General features: G+C 62.3%; 2 protein-coding genes across 2 annotated transcripts; one reads left to right on the top strand and one right to left on the bottom strand.

Annotated features, from left to right (window-relative positions):
- Positions 1-306: 306 nt before the first annotated feature.
- Positions 307-10,405, top strand: CDHR2 (cadherin related family member 2). The gene is made up of 33 exons (XM_057412018.1): positions 307-322; positions 635-713; positions 1,192-1,250; positions 1,652-1,717; positions 1,807-1,946; positions 2,195-2,248; positions 2,453-2,542; positions 3,077-3,166; positions 3,455-3,577; positions 3,654-3,797; positions 3,907-3,982; positions 4,185-4,291; positions 4,371-4,601; positions 4,679-4,834; positions 5,061-5,228; positions 5,426-5,487; positions 5,573-5,813; positions 5,909-6,145; positions 6,392-6,461; positions 6,549-7,160; positions 7,405-7,476; positions 7,751-7,800; positions 7,898-8,049; positions 8,246-8,348; positions 8,430-8,518; positions 8,684-8,758; positions 8,851-8,928; positions 9,014-9,074; positions 9,182-9,306; positions 9,465-9,578; positions 9,736-9,813; positions 9,919-9,979; positions 10,190-10,405. The coding sequence occupies exons 3-33, from the start codon at positions 1,205-1,207 to the stop codon at positions 10,307-10,309; spliced, it is 3,891 nt and encodes a 1,296-aa protein (XP_057268001.1). The 5' UTR covers positions 307-322; positions 635-713; positions 1,192-1,204; the 3' UTR covers positions 10,310-10,405.
- A 1,801-nt stretch (positions 10,406-12,206) lies between these two features.
- Positions 12,207-17,321, bottom strand: GPRIN1 (G protein regulated inducer of neurite outgrowth 1). Its single transcript, XM_057411938.1, has 4 exons — positions 16,923-17,321; positions 15,416-15,498; positions 15,086-15,298; positions 12,207-13,791 (listed from the first exon to the last, which is right to left on the bottom strand). The coding sequence occupies exons 1-4, from the start codon at positions 17,319-17,321 to the stop codon at positions 12,378-12,380; spliced, it is 2,109 nt and encodes a 702-aa protein (XP_057267921.1). The 3' UTR covers positions 12,207-12,377.
- Positions 17,322-17,635: the final 314 nt, after the last annotated feature.

Below are 17,635 nucleotides of genomic sequence, written 5' to 3'. Positions count from 1 at the left end.
AGGGTGTCTGGGGGGAGGATCACAGAGCTTCCTGGGCATCCAGACCCCGCAGGTTCCCCAGGGAATTAGGGGTCTGGGGACCAGGGTAATGGAGGTGGGGGTCCCACAGGCCGAGGGATGTCTGTGCCCCCCCGCCACATCCCAGCCCTCTTCTGCCTGAGTGGAGCTGCACAATCCGCCCTTGTCCCCAGCAGGTCCAAAGTAGGTCAGGGAGGCTGGGCCGAGCCCCCAGGGAGGAGAGAGGGTGGCAGGGGGGTGCAGAGGGCTCCAGGAACTCACCCCAGGAGCTGCACCACTGAGTATCTGCCCACCCCTTGTCCTGGTGAGACCCCAGTGTCCCCAGCCCAGGGGATGCAGGGCATTTCCCCAGCACCTCTCCAGTCCCCTGGGGTGGTTCAGGATCCCTCCACATCCCCACAGGCTCTTTATCCCTCCTGGGCGGCACAGTCCCATCAGTGAAGATTGGGATGGCTGAATCCTGGGGGAAGGCACCCTACCTGGGAGGCTGGGTCTGGGGAGAGTGTGAGGCTGGGCTGGGTAGGAACTGGAAGTGAGCACAAGCAATAAGAAAGGTGAGAGAGGGATTTCTCACCCCGTAATTGTGGTTAATAATTGATGAATTTGTTTACTGCAGGAGGCAAAGGTCTCTGTCAGTGTCAAGGTGCGAGCGCAGAGCAGCCTGGCCAGCAGCATCCCCAGTGACGGGGCCACAGGTAAGAGATGTCAGCTGGCGCCTGGTCCCCCACGGGTGCTGTGGTCCATCGTGGTGGGAGATGGGGGTACCTGTCGGTGGGGGTACCTGTTGGCAGTGGTACCCATGGCACAAGGAGAGGGACACCATGGTGGTGTCACAGATTGCTCTTGGGCTCTAAGCACTGCTTTGGCCCCATGAGCTGGAGCAATGGAGCCTCCAGTCATGCCCAGAAGAGGATCCTGGGGTCCCCAAGCACCCCCATGGTCTCCAGCACCTGGAGGCCAACCCTATCCCCTGCATGCCATGTCCTCAAGAAGCCTGTGCCCACAGGTACAGCGTGGAGCCTGATGCTTGCTCACCAGCCTGGCTCAGCAGAGGTGACAGCCCCAGCAAGGTCCCTCCTATCCCAGTGGCCTCTCCCCAGGAGGGGTTTGGGGTGGCTGCTGGGAGCAGGGACACTCAGCCCCGGGCACTCATTCTCTGGTGTGTGCCCACAGGCTTGCTGGCAGGATGGGATGGCGATCGCTGGTGGTGCTTCCCTTTCTCCTGGCAGCAGGTGAGGACTTTGCTCAGTGGTGGGCATGGGTGGATGGGAGGTGTTAGAAGTGCTTTCAGCCCCCAGCACTTGTTGTGAATTCTCTGAGGGCAGCTGGGACCCCCAGAACAGCTGCCCACCCCACTGGCACCTTGGAGAGTCATTGGCAATCTTGCTACCCCAGGACAAGGCAGAGCGGGCAGGGGGCAGTGGGGATAGCATCCAGCATGGGTGCTGCAGCTGGAGGACAAGCATGGTCTGGAGGTGGGAGGTGTGGGATGAGCATGAGGAAGGTGAGAGGTTGTAGGTGTCCTTTGCCTTCTCTGGAGACCCAAACTGCAGCTGGGAGCTGGGGCTAGAGATAAGTGGACATGGGGGTGCAGGGCACAAAAGTGGGTGCTCAGCACGCCTCCTGCTTGTAGTTTTAGGCAACACAGTGCCCTTCTTCAACATGACTATCGTCCATGTGCCTGAGGACCTGGAGCTGGGTGAGTGGGGTAGTCTTGAGAAGGTCCTGGGGTGCAAGAGGAGTGGCTGAGGGTCCTTGGGCAGAGGCTGACCCTGCCTATGTCCCCAGGCCAGGAGGCTTTCCAGCTGACAGCTACTGACATAGATGGGGACCCACTCACCTACAGCATCAGCGGGGAGGACGCCTTTTACTTCTCTGTCAATGCCCAGACAGGCATTGCAACACTGAAGAACTCTCTGGATCGTGAGGTGAGGGCAGAGACTGAGCTGGGGCTCTGAGGTGACAGGGATGGAGGCAGAGCCTTGAGTCCTGTGGGAGAGCTGCTCATGGCAGTTCCTGTGGGTCACTCCCTGGCCTCAAAGACCAGCTCCAGGGGGAAGAGCTGCCTGGGAGCAGCATCCCACCCAGGGGTGGTGGGTGGCAGGGTGTTAGGGCTCTGTTGTCCAAGGATTGAGCTGCTCCTGGCCCTGACCACGTCCTGCCTTGTGTCCCCCAGGTCAAGGCCAAGCTCACCATCACCGTCGAAGTGTCTGATGGGATAAACAATGCAGTGAGTGCTGGGGCACAGGCTGGGGGCTGCAGCAGGTGATGGGGATGGGAGCAGGGTCTCAGTGGGGCTGTTGACAAGACTTGATGGGGAAAGGGCTGAGGTGGGCTTTGGCCAGGGGTGGGTGATGCTGCTGGCTTTGGAGCCAGAGTGGGTGCTGGGTACCATCTCCTGCACCCATCCCATGCCCTCCCTGATGCCTGGTAGGTCTCCAGAAAACTCACCATCATCGTTGATGACCGTAATGACAACGCTCCAGTGTTTCAGTACCTGCCATATGAAGCCTTCATCCCTGAGGTACCTCCTTGGGACCCCCAGTCTCCCCAGGCAGCAGGGCAGGGGTGCTGGGTGACTCCTGTGGCATGGGTGTGCTGGCAGCAGGACACCAGTGTGCAGGGAACAGGTGAACCCACACCCAGGTATGATGCTGTGCCTAGGCGTGGGGCACAACACACAACCCTCCATCCCAGTCCGAGACGTCAGTGCCTAGCTGGGACTCTGCCCTTGTGATGAGTTTCTGATCAGGGAGTGCCTGGTTCAGGCCAGGCCAGGGTGAGGTGGATCAGGGTGCAGATGGGCTGAGGGACTGACTGTTGGAGGGCCCTCCAGCAGCCAGGGAGTGTGGCAGCGGGGGGATCCAGCCTCTGCCCCGTATGAGCAAAGGCAGCAGCTCACCCCTGAGAGTCCCACAGCGCTGGGCAGCCCCTGGAACCCTGCGGGGCCAGAGCACCACAGAGCAGGGCTGGCAGGGCCAGGCTCAGTACCACCACCCCTGATCTCACCCCCTCTGCTCTCCTGCACAATGCCACCACCACCCTGCTGTGTGCCCAGAACACAACATTGGACAGCATCATCTACACCGTGTTTGCCAATGACAGTGACACTGGAAATGCCTCCAAAGTCAGCTACAGCATCGAGGAGGTGAGCACAGCACATTGCAGAGTGGGGCATGCTGTATCCCATGCCACCGCCATGGAGCAGAGGTGCTGGGTGACCTGGCCAGGGGCAGCCCTATGGGTCTGGGGGAGAGGTATGTTGGGTCAGGAGGGCTGGTTCTGCACCCTCTGGGCAGTGGGTGCAAGGTGCTGATCAGTTGCAATCTGGAGATGTAGGGGCCAAGACTGGCAGAAGGATGGGGCTGAGCCTCCATCTCTGCTGGGGCACCTCTGCTCCCTGCCTTGGTGACACAGAGGGATGTTCCCTGCTCAGGTGATCCCAGACAACGCAAACAATTACTGGCTCTTCTACATCCGGCCCAATGGGAATGTGGTGCTCAATGGCTCACTGGACTATGCCAAGAACACCTTCTACCAGATCAAGATCCTCGCCAAGGTGAGAAACAGCCAGGCTGAGGGTGCGGAGCTGTCAGGTAAGGGGGCCATAGGACTAATGGTGCTCTGGTCCCCAGGATGGCGGGGGGTTGCTGCACAACGTGATGGTCTTCCAGAGCAGCTCAGCCTACCTGTCCCTGACCATCACTGATGTGCCCAACCTGGACCCACGGTTCCTCAACGAGCCCTATTCTGGCTCCGTGCCTGAGAACTGTAACCTGGTAAGGAGCCTGCTGGCCACAGTGGCATGTCCCCAGGGTGTCTGGGCCAGCAAGCACAGGGGTGGCTGAAGACATCATAGGTCCTGCCCTGATGGCCATGTCCCTGCAGGGCACCAGTGTGCTGACAGTCACTGCCATGGACAGAGACACAGGGGTGAATGATGAAATCTTCTACAGCATCACCAGTGAGTGATGGGGCAGGGCAGCATGGGCAGGGGGTAAGCAGTGGCAGGGTGGGATGGGCAAGGTGGGGGATCAGGAAACAAGGGTCACCACAGGGAATGATTCTGGACTCCCAGGCACTGCCAGCCTGCCCTTGCTGGCAGAGAGAGGTCAGGCCTGTATTTCCAGTGGCTGTAGCGGGTTCCTGCCATCCCCTTGCCATAGATACCAGCATCCCCTTTGCTATCAATGCCACGACGGGCACCATCACTGTGAGCGCGCCCCTGGACCGTGAGCAGCTACCAAGTGAGGAAGTGCTGCTGGAAGTCAGGGTGAGTAGGAGGCAGCAAGGGGAACCCCATCCTCTTCCTCTGCCTGGGCCCCTCCAACCCTTTCTTTCCTCCTGCCCAGGCACGTGAGAAGAACCTGGACATCTATGGCAAGGTGGCCCAGGCCAGCACCCTGGTGACAGTCACGGTGATCGATGTCAATGACAACAAGCCTCAGTTCTACAACTGCTCCCTCCTGAGCTGCAACTTCTCCACTGATGCCCAGAGCAACTTCACGGGCACCATAATAGAGCACTCCTCCTCCAGACTGCCCGTGTCCAACCTCAGCATCGTCGCCCATGACCCAGACAAGGTGGGAGTCCATCCAGGAGGCTGGGCTGGGGTGCAGGAGTTTGTGCACCCTCACTCCTGTGTGTCTCTCCCCTGCAGGGCATCAACAGCAATTACAAGCTGTACCTGCAAGGTCCAAATGCCAATGCCTTCTCTGTCTCCCCCACAAATATAATGGGCACAGGGGAGGTCCAGATCCTGGTGCAAGACCCGGCTGCTGTGGACTACGAGATAAGCCACGTCATGGTGGTGCAGGTGAGACCCACAGGACTGGCTCACCCTGGGGACAGTTCTTGCTCCTTGTATATGCCAGAGCGCAGCAGGGACACAGCTCTTCTCCTGCAGGGTTCAAAAGTCAAAGCAGAACATGGCTGTGCCCTGACAGCTTCTTCAGTGCAAGAGGAGTTGGGCTGGAGTGTGACATGTCTCTTTCCCATGCTCAGGGACCCATGTGAGACACTGTCCCTTCTCTGTCCTGCAGATTGTTGCTAATGACACAGGGAACCCCACAGACTGCTGCTCTACAGCCACTGTGACCATCGACCTCATTGACAGCAACGATCACATCCCTGAGTTCCCCCAGAGCATCTACAACCTGAGCGTGATGGAGAACAGCCCTGACGGCACCATCATCTCCCCAAACATCACGGTCAGGCACTGGGCAGGGAGTGGGCAGAGCTTACATCCCCCGAGCAGGGTGCTGGGCATGCCTGGCCCCACTAGTGCAGCTTGCATTGAGGGCACTGGACTCTCCATGTATTTTTAGGGTGCTCACTGCCCATGGTTGGCACCCCAGATTCACCACTGCTCTGGCGCCTAAGGCAGATGCTTCCTTCTGACTTTCAGGCCTACGATCCAGACAGCGGTGTCCTGGGCCAGATCACCTACCAGCTGCTCCCAGAGAGCATGTACGTAGGGGCACAGCCAGCCACAACCAGGGCACTGTCCTGGCAAGGGGTCTGAGCCCCGGTAATGTCTCTGTGTATGCCATAGCCATAACATCTTCATGGTTAATGCCACAACCGGGGCACTGCTGGTGCGGAACGGGAGCTTACTGGACCGGGAGACTCGTTCCATCTACTATGCAAACCTCCAGGCGAAGGATGGGGGCAACCTGGTGGGCACCACGGTGCTGGAGATCTCCATGCTGGATGTCAATGACAATCCACCCATAGTCATTGGCTCCTACTTCATCTCTGTGGAAGAGGGACTGAACATCAGTACACAGATCCAGGTACGCACAGACAGAGGTGACAGGCGGCTGTTGGAGGTGAGCAGGGGCTGTCCCCAAGGTGCCAACAGCCATGTTCCAACTGCTGACCTTTTCAGGCCATTGACAACGACGAGCCTGGCAACCCCAACAGCGAAGTGGGCTTCAAGATCTTGCCAGGACCATTCAGCAACAACTTCACCATAGATGCAGCCACAGGTGAGATGCACAGCAAGGAGCCGCTGGACCGTGAGGCCTTGGAAGATGAGCGGGGGCAGATGGTGGTGATGGTGGAGGTGTATGACCATGGCGTGCCGCAGCTCAGCACCTTGGTGAATGTCACCATCACAGTGGGGGTGAGTCCTGGGCACAAGTGGGGACACATGGGGGCAGGCCAGGGCCTGGAGCTGGGATGGATGGGCAGAGAGGGGATGTGGGATCCCTGGCCATGGCAGAGGCACTGTGTCCCCTCTCTGTGGAGGAGGAGGGAATAATTGATTCAGGGAGGCAGGAGAGCACAAATGTCCCTGCTCCTGTCCCCAGCCTGCTACGGGGGATCCCGTTTCCTGGAGCAGCTACAACCATGGCTTTGTCTCCTGCAGGATGTGAACGACAATGCTCCCGTGTTCCTCAACCAGTCCTATGAGTTCGCAGTGTTTGAAGACTCTCCAGGTAGAAGTTGTGTGGCCAGGATTGTGGGACCAGTGGTGGCCCAGAATGTGTGCCTGCTGGCCACTGAGTGTCTGTCTCCACCTGCAGGGGCCCTAGTGGGTGAGGTGGAGGCCACAGACGCTGACCGGACAGAGATCAATTCCCGCATCTCCTTCCTGCTTGAGAGGAGCAGTGGCTCTAGCAACTTCTTGATCCGCTCATCCCGCCTGAAAGCAGGGCACTATGTCGGGCAGCTGACTGTAGACCCCGACATGTCCCTGGACTATGACACCCTGCAGGAGAAGTTCTTCTCCTTGGTGGTGGTGGCGGAGAACACGGCCGCGTACGACGTGGGGGACAATGCCAGCGTCCCAGTGGTGGTCCACATCCTAGACGTCAATGATGAGCCCCCCACCATCCAGCAGGTCTCGCAGGACATTCACGTGAGCGAGAACGGCACGCAGGAGGGGCTGGTGGTCACACTGGTCGCCTCTGACCCAGACACCAATCACTCACTGGTCTTTGAGGAGCTGGCAGTCGCCTGCTACAAGGATGGGAGCAGCACCGGGGATGTGTGCTGGGACTGGTTCCTGCTGGCACCCAACGGCTCCGTGCTGGTGAACAGCTCCGACATTGACTACGAGCTGTGTGACACAGTGGTGCTCACGCTGCGGGTTGAAGACCTCTACACTGAGAAGGGCAACCGCTACAGCCAGAACGGTAACGGCACCCACTGCCCACTCCTTCCAGCACCACTGAGCGTGGTGGGTGCTGGGACCTGCCTCTCCCACCTCCTAAGTGTGAGGAGCAGGGTGGGAGCTACGTGGTTTGGCAATGGAGAGAGGGTGTCCCCAGCTCTTTTGGACTGGAGCCTGCTGGGAGGATGGGGCTGTCACAGAAGCAGAGGAGGGTGCTGCAGGGCTGCTCTGTTGGTGACCAGAGTTCTGCTTTTGGGATATTGCAGAAACCCTGAGAATCCTCATCACTGATGTGAATGACAACGCACCAGTCTTCCTGCCTGTCACAGAGACCTTTGGTGAGCAGCTGGGGTTAGTGCATCCTGTGGTCTCCTCCCTGCACCCACACATGCTCTGACACACTGCCCAGCAGCAGGGACCTTCTCCCAGTAGGGAGGCAGGGCTGAGAGAGTTGCAGGGGTTATTCAATGCTTTCCATGAAGGCTGCGGGGCTTAGGGCAGCAGGGGTATGCTCAAAGCTCTGCTGAGCCCTGGGGCTGTGGGGCATGGGGTCTGCAGCAAGCCTGGCTGCACACCAGGGTGAACACACCATCTGTCTGCTTTCCTTGGCAGTGGTTGTCCCTGAAATCTCCCCAGTGGACCTGCAAGTGGCTGTTGTGAAGGTGAGGATCTGTGTGTGTCTGCTGGGCTCACCCATCCCCACTGCAGGCAGGTGCTGGCCATTCCTATCTGGGCTTCTGCCACACTTTGTCCCTGCAGGCCACAGATGCTGACTCAGGGCAGGGGGGAACCATCAGCTTCTCCATCATCAGTGTGGTGCTTGTGGAGGACAACGGGGTCAGCCGGCCCTTTGAGAACCTCTTCAAGCTGGTGACAACGACTGAGAAGGACATCTACATTGGGAGCATCCAGTGAGGCCATGGGGCTGGGCTGGGCTGGGGAGGGTGCAGCAAAGCAGAGGTGCAGGCAGTGCCATTGCAGGCTGGAGAGGGGACAAAGCCATCCTGGGGTCCTGCCCTGGGTAGGGTGGAGCCTGGGGGATGACGGGGACATCCTGGGGGCATCCTGTGCAGCCCAGTGTGATTGTCGATGTCCCTGTTCCCACAGGGTGGCCAGCAACCTTGATGGCTCGCTGAAGGGGCAGTACCAGGTGACAGTGGAGGCTCAGGACAATGAGGCACCAGTGCACAGAGTACAGACTGTGCTGACTGTGAGTGTCACCCCTGATCTCCCTCTCTGGGGACACCCCGCACCCTGCCCAGCCACACTCACCCCTGTGCTCCATGTGCAGATCTTCACGGTGGATCAGAGCTACCGCATTCGCCTCCAGTTTGTGACAACGGTGGATGAAGTCCAGAGTAACATCCAAAGCATCAGAGCGTAAGGAGAGCGAGGCCAGGCTGGGGAGGTTGGGGTGGTGGCTGTGCAGTGGGGGACACGAACATGCAGGCTGTCCCCACTGGAGCGGGATGCTGAGCTGCTTCCCGTGCCCATGAGTGGAGCAGGAAGCTCAGCCCAGCCTCCCTCCACCCCTGCTGTCCCTAGGGCCCTGACCGCCGTGACCAAGGCAGGAGTGTACGTGGCAGCAATCAAGAGCATGGAGGAAACCCGCGCCTCCCAGTGAGTGGGGCCCTGCAGGCAACGGGGAAGGGGACAGGGGGATCGGGGGTGTCACCCTGCGTCCCGCTTACCCCATCTCTTTGCTCCTGCAGGGTGGTAGCCAAGTCAGTGATGGAGGCGTACTTCGTCTACAGCAATGGCACTGCCCTGGACGTCAACCAGCTGAGCATGTGTGTGCCGGGGCAAGGGCCACGCACGGGCACTGCTGCGCACCCTGACTAGCCCATCCACTCCTATCTCCTCTTTCCTTGGCAGGCTCATACAGTCTGATCCACTGATCCTGGCTGAGCTGGTCAGCCTGGGCCTGGCCATCATCGTGAGTGGGGCTGGGCGAGGGGCACAGGGAGAGGGCACCAACCCCTCATGAGGATGGGGGCTGGTTCTGCTGGCCAGGGCTGTGCCCTCACCCCTGCTCTGCACCAGGGCCCCGGGGAGGTGGTGAATCCCACCAGGGAGACAGAGCTGATCGGCATCATCGCAGGGCTGGCAGCATTCCTGCTCATCTTCATCCTCATCATGACCCTGGCCTTGGTTCTCACCTCTAGGAGGTACCGCACCACCTGCACCCCCTCCTGCCTCCCCTCACCACTCTCATCCTCACCAGCACCCCCAGACTCATCCCTGCCCTCCATCCCCCTCCTGCCCACCCCATCCCAGTGCCCAGCTACCCCTGCCCCTCTCACCCGCCCTGTCCCTGGATTTGCAGCTACAAGAGGAAGCTGCATGCAATGAAGGCTCTGAAGGCAGCCACAACGTTCAGCCCTGCCATGGTGCAGCAGGGTCCTGGCATCCCTGGGACCAACCAGTACAATGCAGAGGGGTGAGTGTGGAGCTCCTCTGGCAGGAGAGGAGAGCCCAGGCATTTCCCCACAGCCAGGGGCTGCAGGGCTCGCTGCACACCCCTCCTGCCCTGGGGACACAGCTGTCCCGGGCTGCCCCATGGGACGGTCACTCACCTGCCACCTATCCCTGGCCAGAGCAAACCCCATGCTGAACCTCTCACTCGATCCCTCACATGACTTGGGCTTCCACGAGGACTCCAGCTCTGTGGCCAGGTGAGCTCTGCAGGCAGGTCCCAAAGGCCACGGGGCCATCACCCTGCGTCCCCACCCCACCAGTGCCTGTGCCCTCTGCTAACGCCCACCCTCCACTCTCCACAGCATGAATTCCCTGGATGAAAACACAGTAAATGCACCTGGGGATGAGAAACTCAAGGCCAAGGTGAGCATGAAAATCGCTACTGGTGTCCAGCAGGGAGTCCTGCCACAGCACCCCATGTCCCCTCGTCTCTGCTGGCTCCCCAGGCTCCTGGATCCTTCATGTCCCTTCCTCTTCACCCCCTTGATAGCCCTCAGTTCCTGGGAAGATGGGAGAGTGTCCCTGCCCCGGGACTCTGTCCCCACCCCATCTGACCACTCTCTTGTCCCACAGCAGGTCAAAGCGGAGCTGACAGACCCCTCTGACAGGGAGGCTCTGGTGGCTGCCCTGAACCTGAACCAGCCCAGCAAAACAGCGTACATCAACACCACCTTCACCACCACGGACTTGTGAGCAGGCATCTGGGGTGCAGCTGGGCCAGAGCAGGACTCAGGCAGCTGCGCTGGTGATGTTGTGTTCAGAGGCTGGCAATAAACCTGTCCCACAGTGGTCACAGTGTCCTGTGCCCATCAGAACGTCTGCTGGGGTGCTCAGCCAGCTCAGGGGTCATCTCTCCTGGCATGAGGAGGGAAGGCGAGTGCCACCATGGGGCTTGGCCCGGCTTCTTGTCCCCAGGACCCTTCCCTGGGCTGCCCCACTGTCCCAGCTCAGCCCCTAGGGAGGGAGGCGCAGGCAGCCCCGCGCAGAGGTTTGTGCAAGGTTTTATTACCCAACATCCACATTGACACAATGGTCCCCCTGCCCCTTCCTCCCCCCAACCCCCCAGAAAAGAAATGAAGAGGAAAAAAGAACAACATGGGTGATGAAGCCACAGCTCGGCAGTGAGGGGCTGGAGGTGGGGAACAGCCCGGGGCAGGGTGGTAGAGGGATGGCGCAGGGCTCCTGGTCGTCCCTGCGTGGCCATAGCACTGCTCCCGCAGCCCAAGGCACTGAGCAGAACCGGGTCCAGTGAGTGCCATGGCACAGAGCAGGCACTGGCTGCTCGCTGATGCTTCAGCGAGTCCCTCACAGCCCCTCCCCGAGCAGAAACAGCCCTGCAGGCCCAAAACAGGCGCAGGATCCCCAAAAGGGATTTGGGGTGTGGGGCAAGACTTGCCCCTTAGAGAGGAGAAGTGGCTGCACTGGTGACCCCGGCACCTCAAGCCCTCGTACACCTCTGCCCGAAGGGGATGGTGCAGCTCCCCAAGTACCCCCTGTTAGCAGCTTCCTGCCCATCAGGTGCTGGTTGCCCTCACTTGGCACTGTGGGGCTGGTCCTCTCCACAGGGTCAGGCCCCACATCATGGCTGGATGCCACGGTGCAGCCGGCTGTGGGGATGCTCACCCCCTGCAATCCCACCCTTTGCTCCCGACGCAGTCCAGAAACGTAGGAAAAGTGTTTGAAAAGAGGGTGACAGCCCCGCAGGACCCCGGGGAGGAGGCGGCTCCAGGCAGGACACACACGGCTCAAAGAGTCTCTTAAAAAGCTCCAAAAATGCAAACACGGTTCAAGAAAAGGCCCCTCCCTCCCACCCTCTAAAACCCCAGCTGTAAAAAGTGGCAGCGCTTTGAGACCATCGCATCCCTGGCTGCTGTTGGATGGGGATGCTGGAGGGACGTCACAGGGTCGTGCACCCACGTCCCAGGCACATGGGGCCTCTCCAGCACTGGAGCAGCTGGATGGGCCCGGCAGCAGGGCAGGCCCCATCCCCACCGCCAGCCTTGGTGAGGATGTGATCTGGGCAGACCCCAGGCAGGGGGAGCTGGGGGCCATGGGGACAGACTCCTCAAGGGCCTCCAGCCACAGTGATAGGGACAAGCAGCTCTCCATTAGTCATGGTTGCTCCCAGCCTCTCCCATTTCAGTCTCAGTGCTCCATGTGCCTACATCCTTCCAGCTCCAGAGCACCCACAGCACACAGTGGGGCAGAAGATGGGGCTGTGGCTGGGATGAACAGGGCTGGATGGGCAGCCACAGGGAGCTGCGTGTGAATGGCCATGGGCTGGTCAGAGTGTGGCTGAGCCCTGGGCAGGCAAAGCGGTGGCACAGGAATGCACCAGCATCTCTCCGGCATGGGGAGTGATGCTGCTGCCTGGGATGTGAGTGAGACCAGAGCTCAGGGGAGCCAGCAGCTCCCTGCCCATGCCCATCCTGAGCCCTCTCCAGACCTGTGCCATGGGCAGCTGCCTCTGGCTGGAAGAAGCCATGTGCTTCTTCATGCTGACAGACGCCACCAAGCACAGAGACAGGGCACCAGCGTCATATCCCGGGGTACCTCTATGGGGCTAGGTCTGTGTGGGGACCCCAGGCTGCCAGGGGGACGCCCAGCAAAGGAGATGCCTTGCCCCAGCATGCAGTGCTCCATCACCACCTGCCCCAGGAGCCCTGCACGCTGGCAGCGGGTGTCTCAGGATGCCAGGGCAGGGACTCCCCCTCACCTCCCACAAGAAGCCCCATGGCACCCCCACCCCAGCAGCAGCAACTCACTCCATGGCGGGGCCGGTGCGGGAGCAGCACCGGGGCCGCCGGACGTTCTGCAGCAGAGCCCGAAAGACACCGGGCTGCCTCTTGGGCTCCTCGCCTTTGCGGGGGTCTCCCTTGATGGAGCTGGTGCGGGTGCTCTGCGGGGGTACCACCACCTGCCTCTCCTCGATCTGCTTCTCCAGGTGCTTCTGGATGGCCATGCCCAGCACCTCCACCTCCATGGAGGCCCCGTACACCTCCCATGTCATCCCTTTCTCGTCCCAGCTCACCTCCCGGATGGGCTCCGGAGTCTCCTCCACCAGCGTCCCCTTCACATGCACCTCGGGGTACGAGGCCTGCGGGGACTTGGCCACTGGTGTCATGGGGCCAGTGGCCACGGAGCGGGTCTCCACAGGCATGGACACCTGCATCTCTGCATCCTTCTTGGAGGGCTCCAGGCGTGGGGCGGCAGCAGAGCCCAGCTCCCTCTTGGGGAAGGTGAAAGCAGCAGCCCCGCCTGGGGGGCTCATAGGACTCAAGGCCACTGACACCAGGGACGCTCGGTTGTCCACTTGTGTACCCATGTCCTGCGTCCCGGCGTCCTGCGGTGGGGTCACTTCAAAGGAGTAGGACTGGCAGAGCAGCTTGCTTTGCTGGGGCTGCTGGCTGCTCCCAGCGTTCGCACGCCGGGCTGGGCTCTCCTCGGCTCTGCCCTGGCCTGGGGTAGTGGGGTTTGACCTTGACTCGCTTTTGCCCTTGCTCCCCGAAGTGCTGGTGCCAGGGGGGTCTGCTGTGCCCCCCTGCGGGTTCTTGGGAGCTTCACCACCCCTTGGCTGGGGTGCAGCGCCCAGGGATGTCCCTGTGACACCCTGGGGCTGCCCCTGGCTTGGAAGCTCCGCTGCTGCTCCAGCAGCCATGGTAGGCTCCGCAAATGCCACGTGTTTGGCAGGAGCCGACGCACTCCCCACATCCTTGCTGGGTGCTTTGAGGCAGGGCTCGGGCAGGGGGGACACGGAGGCTGTGTTCTTCTGGGTGCTGGGAACCTCCATCCCCGCAGGGCCACAGGCTGGGGCAGTGCCACTTGGTCCCCCACAGCTCCCCGTCGTTGCTGCTGCGTTTGGCTCTGTGCCGGCGTCCCGGAGAAGCGTGCTGGGAGCTGGTCCTGTCGGCGATGGCACCTTCTCCACCACCGTGCTGGCCATGGTGCCCTGGGCCTCCGGTGCAGCCACACAGCAGGTCCTCACAGCACGGCCCCCCGCAGCACAGCCGGAGCTGGGCAGGCACTCACCCACTGGAGGGCAGCCAGGGGAGCTGGCACCGGGCTCACAGGCGTCCTCGGCACCGGCCTGGCAGCTCAGCAGCCGCAGCCCCTCGGGCTCCTTAGAGCTGCCCATGCCTGGAAAAGGCTTCTCCCATGCTAGTCCTGCTGTGGGTCTGCAAGAGAGAGGATGGGGCAGTGAAGAGGGAGCAGCGCATGGGCCCCCAGCTCCCCTCGGCTGCCAACTGTTTTTCTGCATGCCATCCATGACAACAGGTTGGGCAGCTGCCTGCAGCTTCTACCAGCACAGCCTGTGTGGTGGCACCCAGTGCCCAGCCCCACGGGAAGGGAGGAACTGTGTTGGCTGCCTACCGTAAAAGCCAACCTTCTCCTGGCACAGCCAGATTGGGACCGGGAGCAGGATCCAGGCGCTGTTGCGCCTGCCAGAGCAGGGGGATGTGGCACAGGCACAGCAGAGGGGCAGCTGGAGAGTGGCCCTGGGCACCAGGCTGAGAGCCTGAGGGGGCTCAGCACCCCCCACCTGCAAGTGGGGAGTTGGGCACAGCATGGGGTGACAGCAAGCTGGGCACAGGGACTGAGGGGGGCTGCAGAGCACAGCCCAGGCATGGGGCAACCCAAGCCTTTCCCTCCATTCACTGGGACCAGTGTTCCCAGAGCTAGGAGTGATGTGTATCCCCCAGGCACAGGAACCCCCAGCTCAGCACCGACACCCCAAGCTGAGGGTGCACCCATCTCCAGGCCATGCCCCTTCAGCCCCCCAGGACAGCCGTGTAGCAGGAGCATGGTGGGAAGCCCCAGAGAAGCCCCCAGCTCTGCCAATGCCAGTGACTCCCTCCGGAGCTGGGAGCGCACGAGTCCTGGTCACGGTCACTCTGGGTCCCGAGAGGGCAGAGCAGAGCAAATCCCCCCAAGGGACATTGCAGGAGCAGCGACCAGGCTGGCACCAACCCTCCCCAGGAGCACCGGGGCCCGGAGGCGGTGACCCCCCGACTCTGTCTCCCCACGCAGCACCCTCTATACCCGGGGGTCATGCCACCGCGCACCCCGACCTGCTCTGACAGCACCCTCCATCCCGGCGGGCTACGGGTGCCCCGACCCGGTGCCGCTGCTCCACGGAGAGGCTGCGAGGCCCCGCACACGCGTGTGCACACGCACAAACACGCACAAACACGCGTGTGCACACGCACAGGCACGCACACGCCAGCACATGGCCACGGGCACACCCGCACGCACGGGCACGCGTGTGCACGCCCCGGTTCCCCTGGCGAGCCCCGGTCAAACTGGCTCCAGCGGCAGCACCGGACAGGGGGAATCCGACACACACACACCCCCACTCCCCCGGCCCCGCCGCCCGTCCCTGGGGAAGCCGGTGCCGGCCGGGCTGCGGCGGTAGCACCGGGAACGGGAGCGAGACCGGCCCCGCCACGTGCGCCCCGAGGCCGTCGTTACCTGCGGCGGCGGCTCGGCTCGGCTCGTCCCGTCCCGTCCCGTCCCGTCCCGTCCCGTCTAGCTCGGCTCGGCTCGGCTCCGGCGCGGTGGCGGCAGCGGCGAGCATGCGTGGGGCGGCGGCGGCGGGGGCGGTACCGCGCCCCGGGCCGCTCCCCCCGGCTGCCGCCCGCCCCGGAGCCCCCGGGCAACGGTGGGGAGGAGAGGGAGGACCGGCTGCCGCGGAGGGGGGGGCCCAGTACACACCCCCCTCCCCTCGCTGCCATGGGTGTCACCCCCCTTGCCCGCCCGGGGAGACCCCATCACCCCCTGGTATTCCCCAGCATCACCGACCCTGTCACCCCGGTGTACCCGGGCACAGCAGAGTACATGTCCGGCACAGGCACGGTCAGGGGGTCCTCAACCCTTAGGGGGTCCTGCGGGTGGGGGTGACAGTGAGTGACACCGAGTCCAGTCCCCCTCCTACCTGGTGATGGAGACGGATGCTTCCCTCCCAGGCATCACCGGGGAGGGGGGGGTGGGAGGGGGTGCTGTACCCCAACCATCCAGAGGGACCGGGACAACGTGTCACCGTGGTGTGACAGAGGTGGGCTCCAGCGCACCCCTCGCTCAGGGGTGGGAGAGGACGGGGAGGGGAGATCGTCCCCGTCTCCCTCCCGGCAGCGCCTGCCTCTGCTCCCAGGCTCAGGCTTTGTCTAACTCCTTCCCACGCACTCCCGCTGCTGGGGGAAGGCGGCCTGCTCGCTTCGCCTCATCCCTGCATCCCCCCAAGCCCCCCCAGCATCTTCCCAACCCCACTTGCATCCCTCCAAAAGCCCCCAGTATCCCCCCAAAACTCCCTAGCTGCCCACCGGTCACCCAACCCCTCTATATATGCCCACATCACCTTATAGGATTCCCTCCCTGACCTGGGGATGTCAACAATGGAGTAAGAGCTATAGATTTATAGGGTCAGGGGGTGTGTGTGCTAATGCTAACCCCAAGACAGGGATCTCTCACCTTGGTGTTACCGTTAGCATCCCCCTACCCTATATCTACCTATAGATATAGATCTATAGGGTGAGGCTGGGTGATGGGAGCTGGCACACCTGGTTGCTTGGAGACAAGGGAGGTTGGAAATGCTCCTTCCAGTAAACAGCCAGGATGGAACAAAAGCCGAAGGCTAAAAATAGGGAGGCAGGATATGGAAATAAAAAGCTTTGCCTCTCCCCTCAACCCTGGGGCAGAGTGGGGCACCCCCATGTCACCACCAGGCGCCCCATGGGTGTCTGGTGTGAGGCTGTTCCCCTGCACACATCAGCGTGTTCCCCCCTCATGGTTTTTGTGGACCCATGGTCCCAGTCCTGCAGCAATGACTGGTCCCAGTTGCCCACCTGCAGGGTTGGGGCAGCACAGGGTGGGGGACAGGTATGGCTTCACATCCCGTGCTGTCCGGTGTGGGCTCAGACCCAGCCCTGGGCACACACCCTGGGGGGACAAAGGACACTGCGGGCAGAATCAAGTCCTGGCAGAGGAGGAGACCAGAATGTCTCCATCCCCTGGCTGGGACCTTGCCTCAGGGCAGGGGGGCTTGGGACCGCATCCTGCTGACATTCCCTTCCACTGCCACTCTCCGCTCTGCTGGCAGCCGCTCTCCCCATCCCCATCGGCATTCCGGAGCGCACCATGTCCCAGTGGCCAGCGCGGGTCATGGGGGGCACCCCCCCGTCCCCTCCGGCAGCCTTCATCCCAGGCCGGATGCCTCCTCCTCCTCCTCTTCCCACCCGGGCACCTCGAGGCTGGCAGGAGAACAATAGCGAGGAGGATGAGTAAGATGGTCCCCATTGCCTTGGCAACGCACTCGCGAGGAGCCAGGCGCTGCCTGACAAGCGCGCTCTGCCTCGGCGCAGCGGGCGCAGGTAGCACGGCAGCCCCCTCCCTCGCCGCCGCGGCCCACCTCCCACGCCGCACGGGCAGCGCCACGTGAACGCGCCCGGCTCCCCCACCGCCGCCGGCACCCGCACACGCCGGAGCAGGCAGCGGCATGCACCCAGCAGCCAGCTCGGGCCAGGCGCGGCCCAGCACCGCCCCGGCTCACCGGTGCCTGGCTGTGACCGGCTTGTGGCCGGGCGATGTGCTCCTCTGCTGCGGAGCTGATGGGCTTCCTGTGGCTGCCCGTGGTATCTGCGGGCAGGGAGGCCGGGCTCCGGGTGCTGGCAAATGGGAACTGAGGGGATGCCTGCGGGCACCGGGCTCCCATCACCGACTGACCGCAGCCCCTGGCTCCCCTCCCCAGGATGGGTCGTGCTGAAAGAGGACCTTTGGTGTGCCCACAGCTGAGAGTGCTCTGGGGTGACAGGGATGTTTGAGAGGTCCAGAAGCAACACGAAAACTGCGCTGCCTTCACAGCACCTTGTCACAGAGGTGCTGGGGGAGGAGCTGATCCCTGCCAGCACCTGCTGTCCTGGGTGCCCCAAAGCACAGCCTGTGGCTGGCATCAACCTAACCCAGCCCTGTGGGGTGGGAGGGCACTGCGGCTGGGACACCACAGTCGGGTGTCTGAGCACATCGCCC

The sequence above is a fragment of the Pezoporus wallicus genome, unplaced genomic scaffold (genome assembly GCF_028554395.1).
Source record: "Pezoporus wallicus isolate ANWC-B61680 ecotype Strahan unplaced genomic scaffold, APGP_CSIRO_Pwel_v1 contig_6354, whole genome shotgun sequence".
Lineage (NCBI taxonomy): Eukaryota > Metazoa > Chordata > Aves > Psittaciformes > Psittacidae > Pezoporus > Pezoporus wallicus.
Note: the sequence above shows the minus strand (reverse complement) of the source record. Positions and strands in the feature narration are given on the sequence as shown.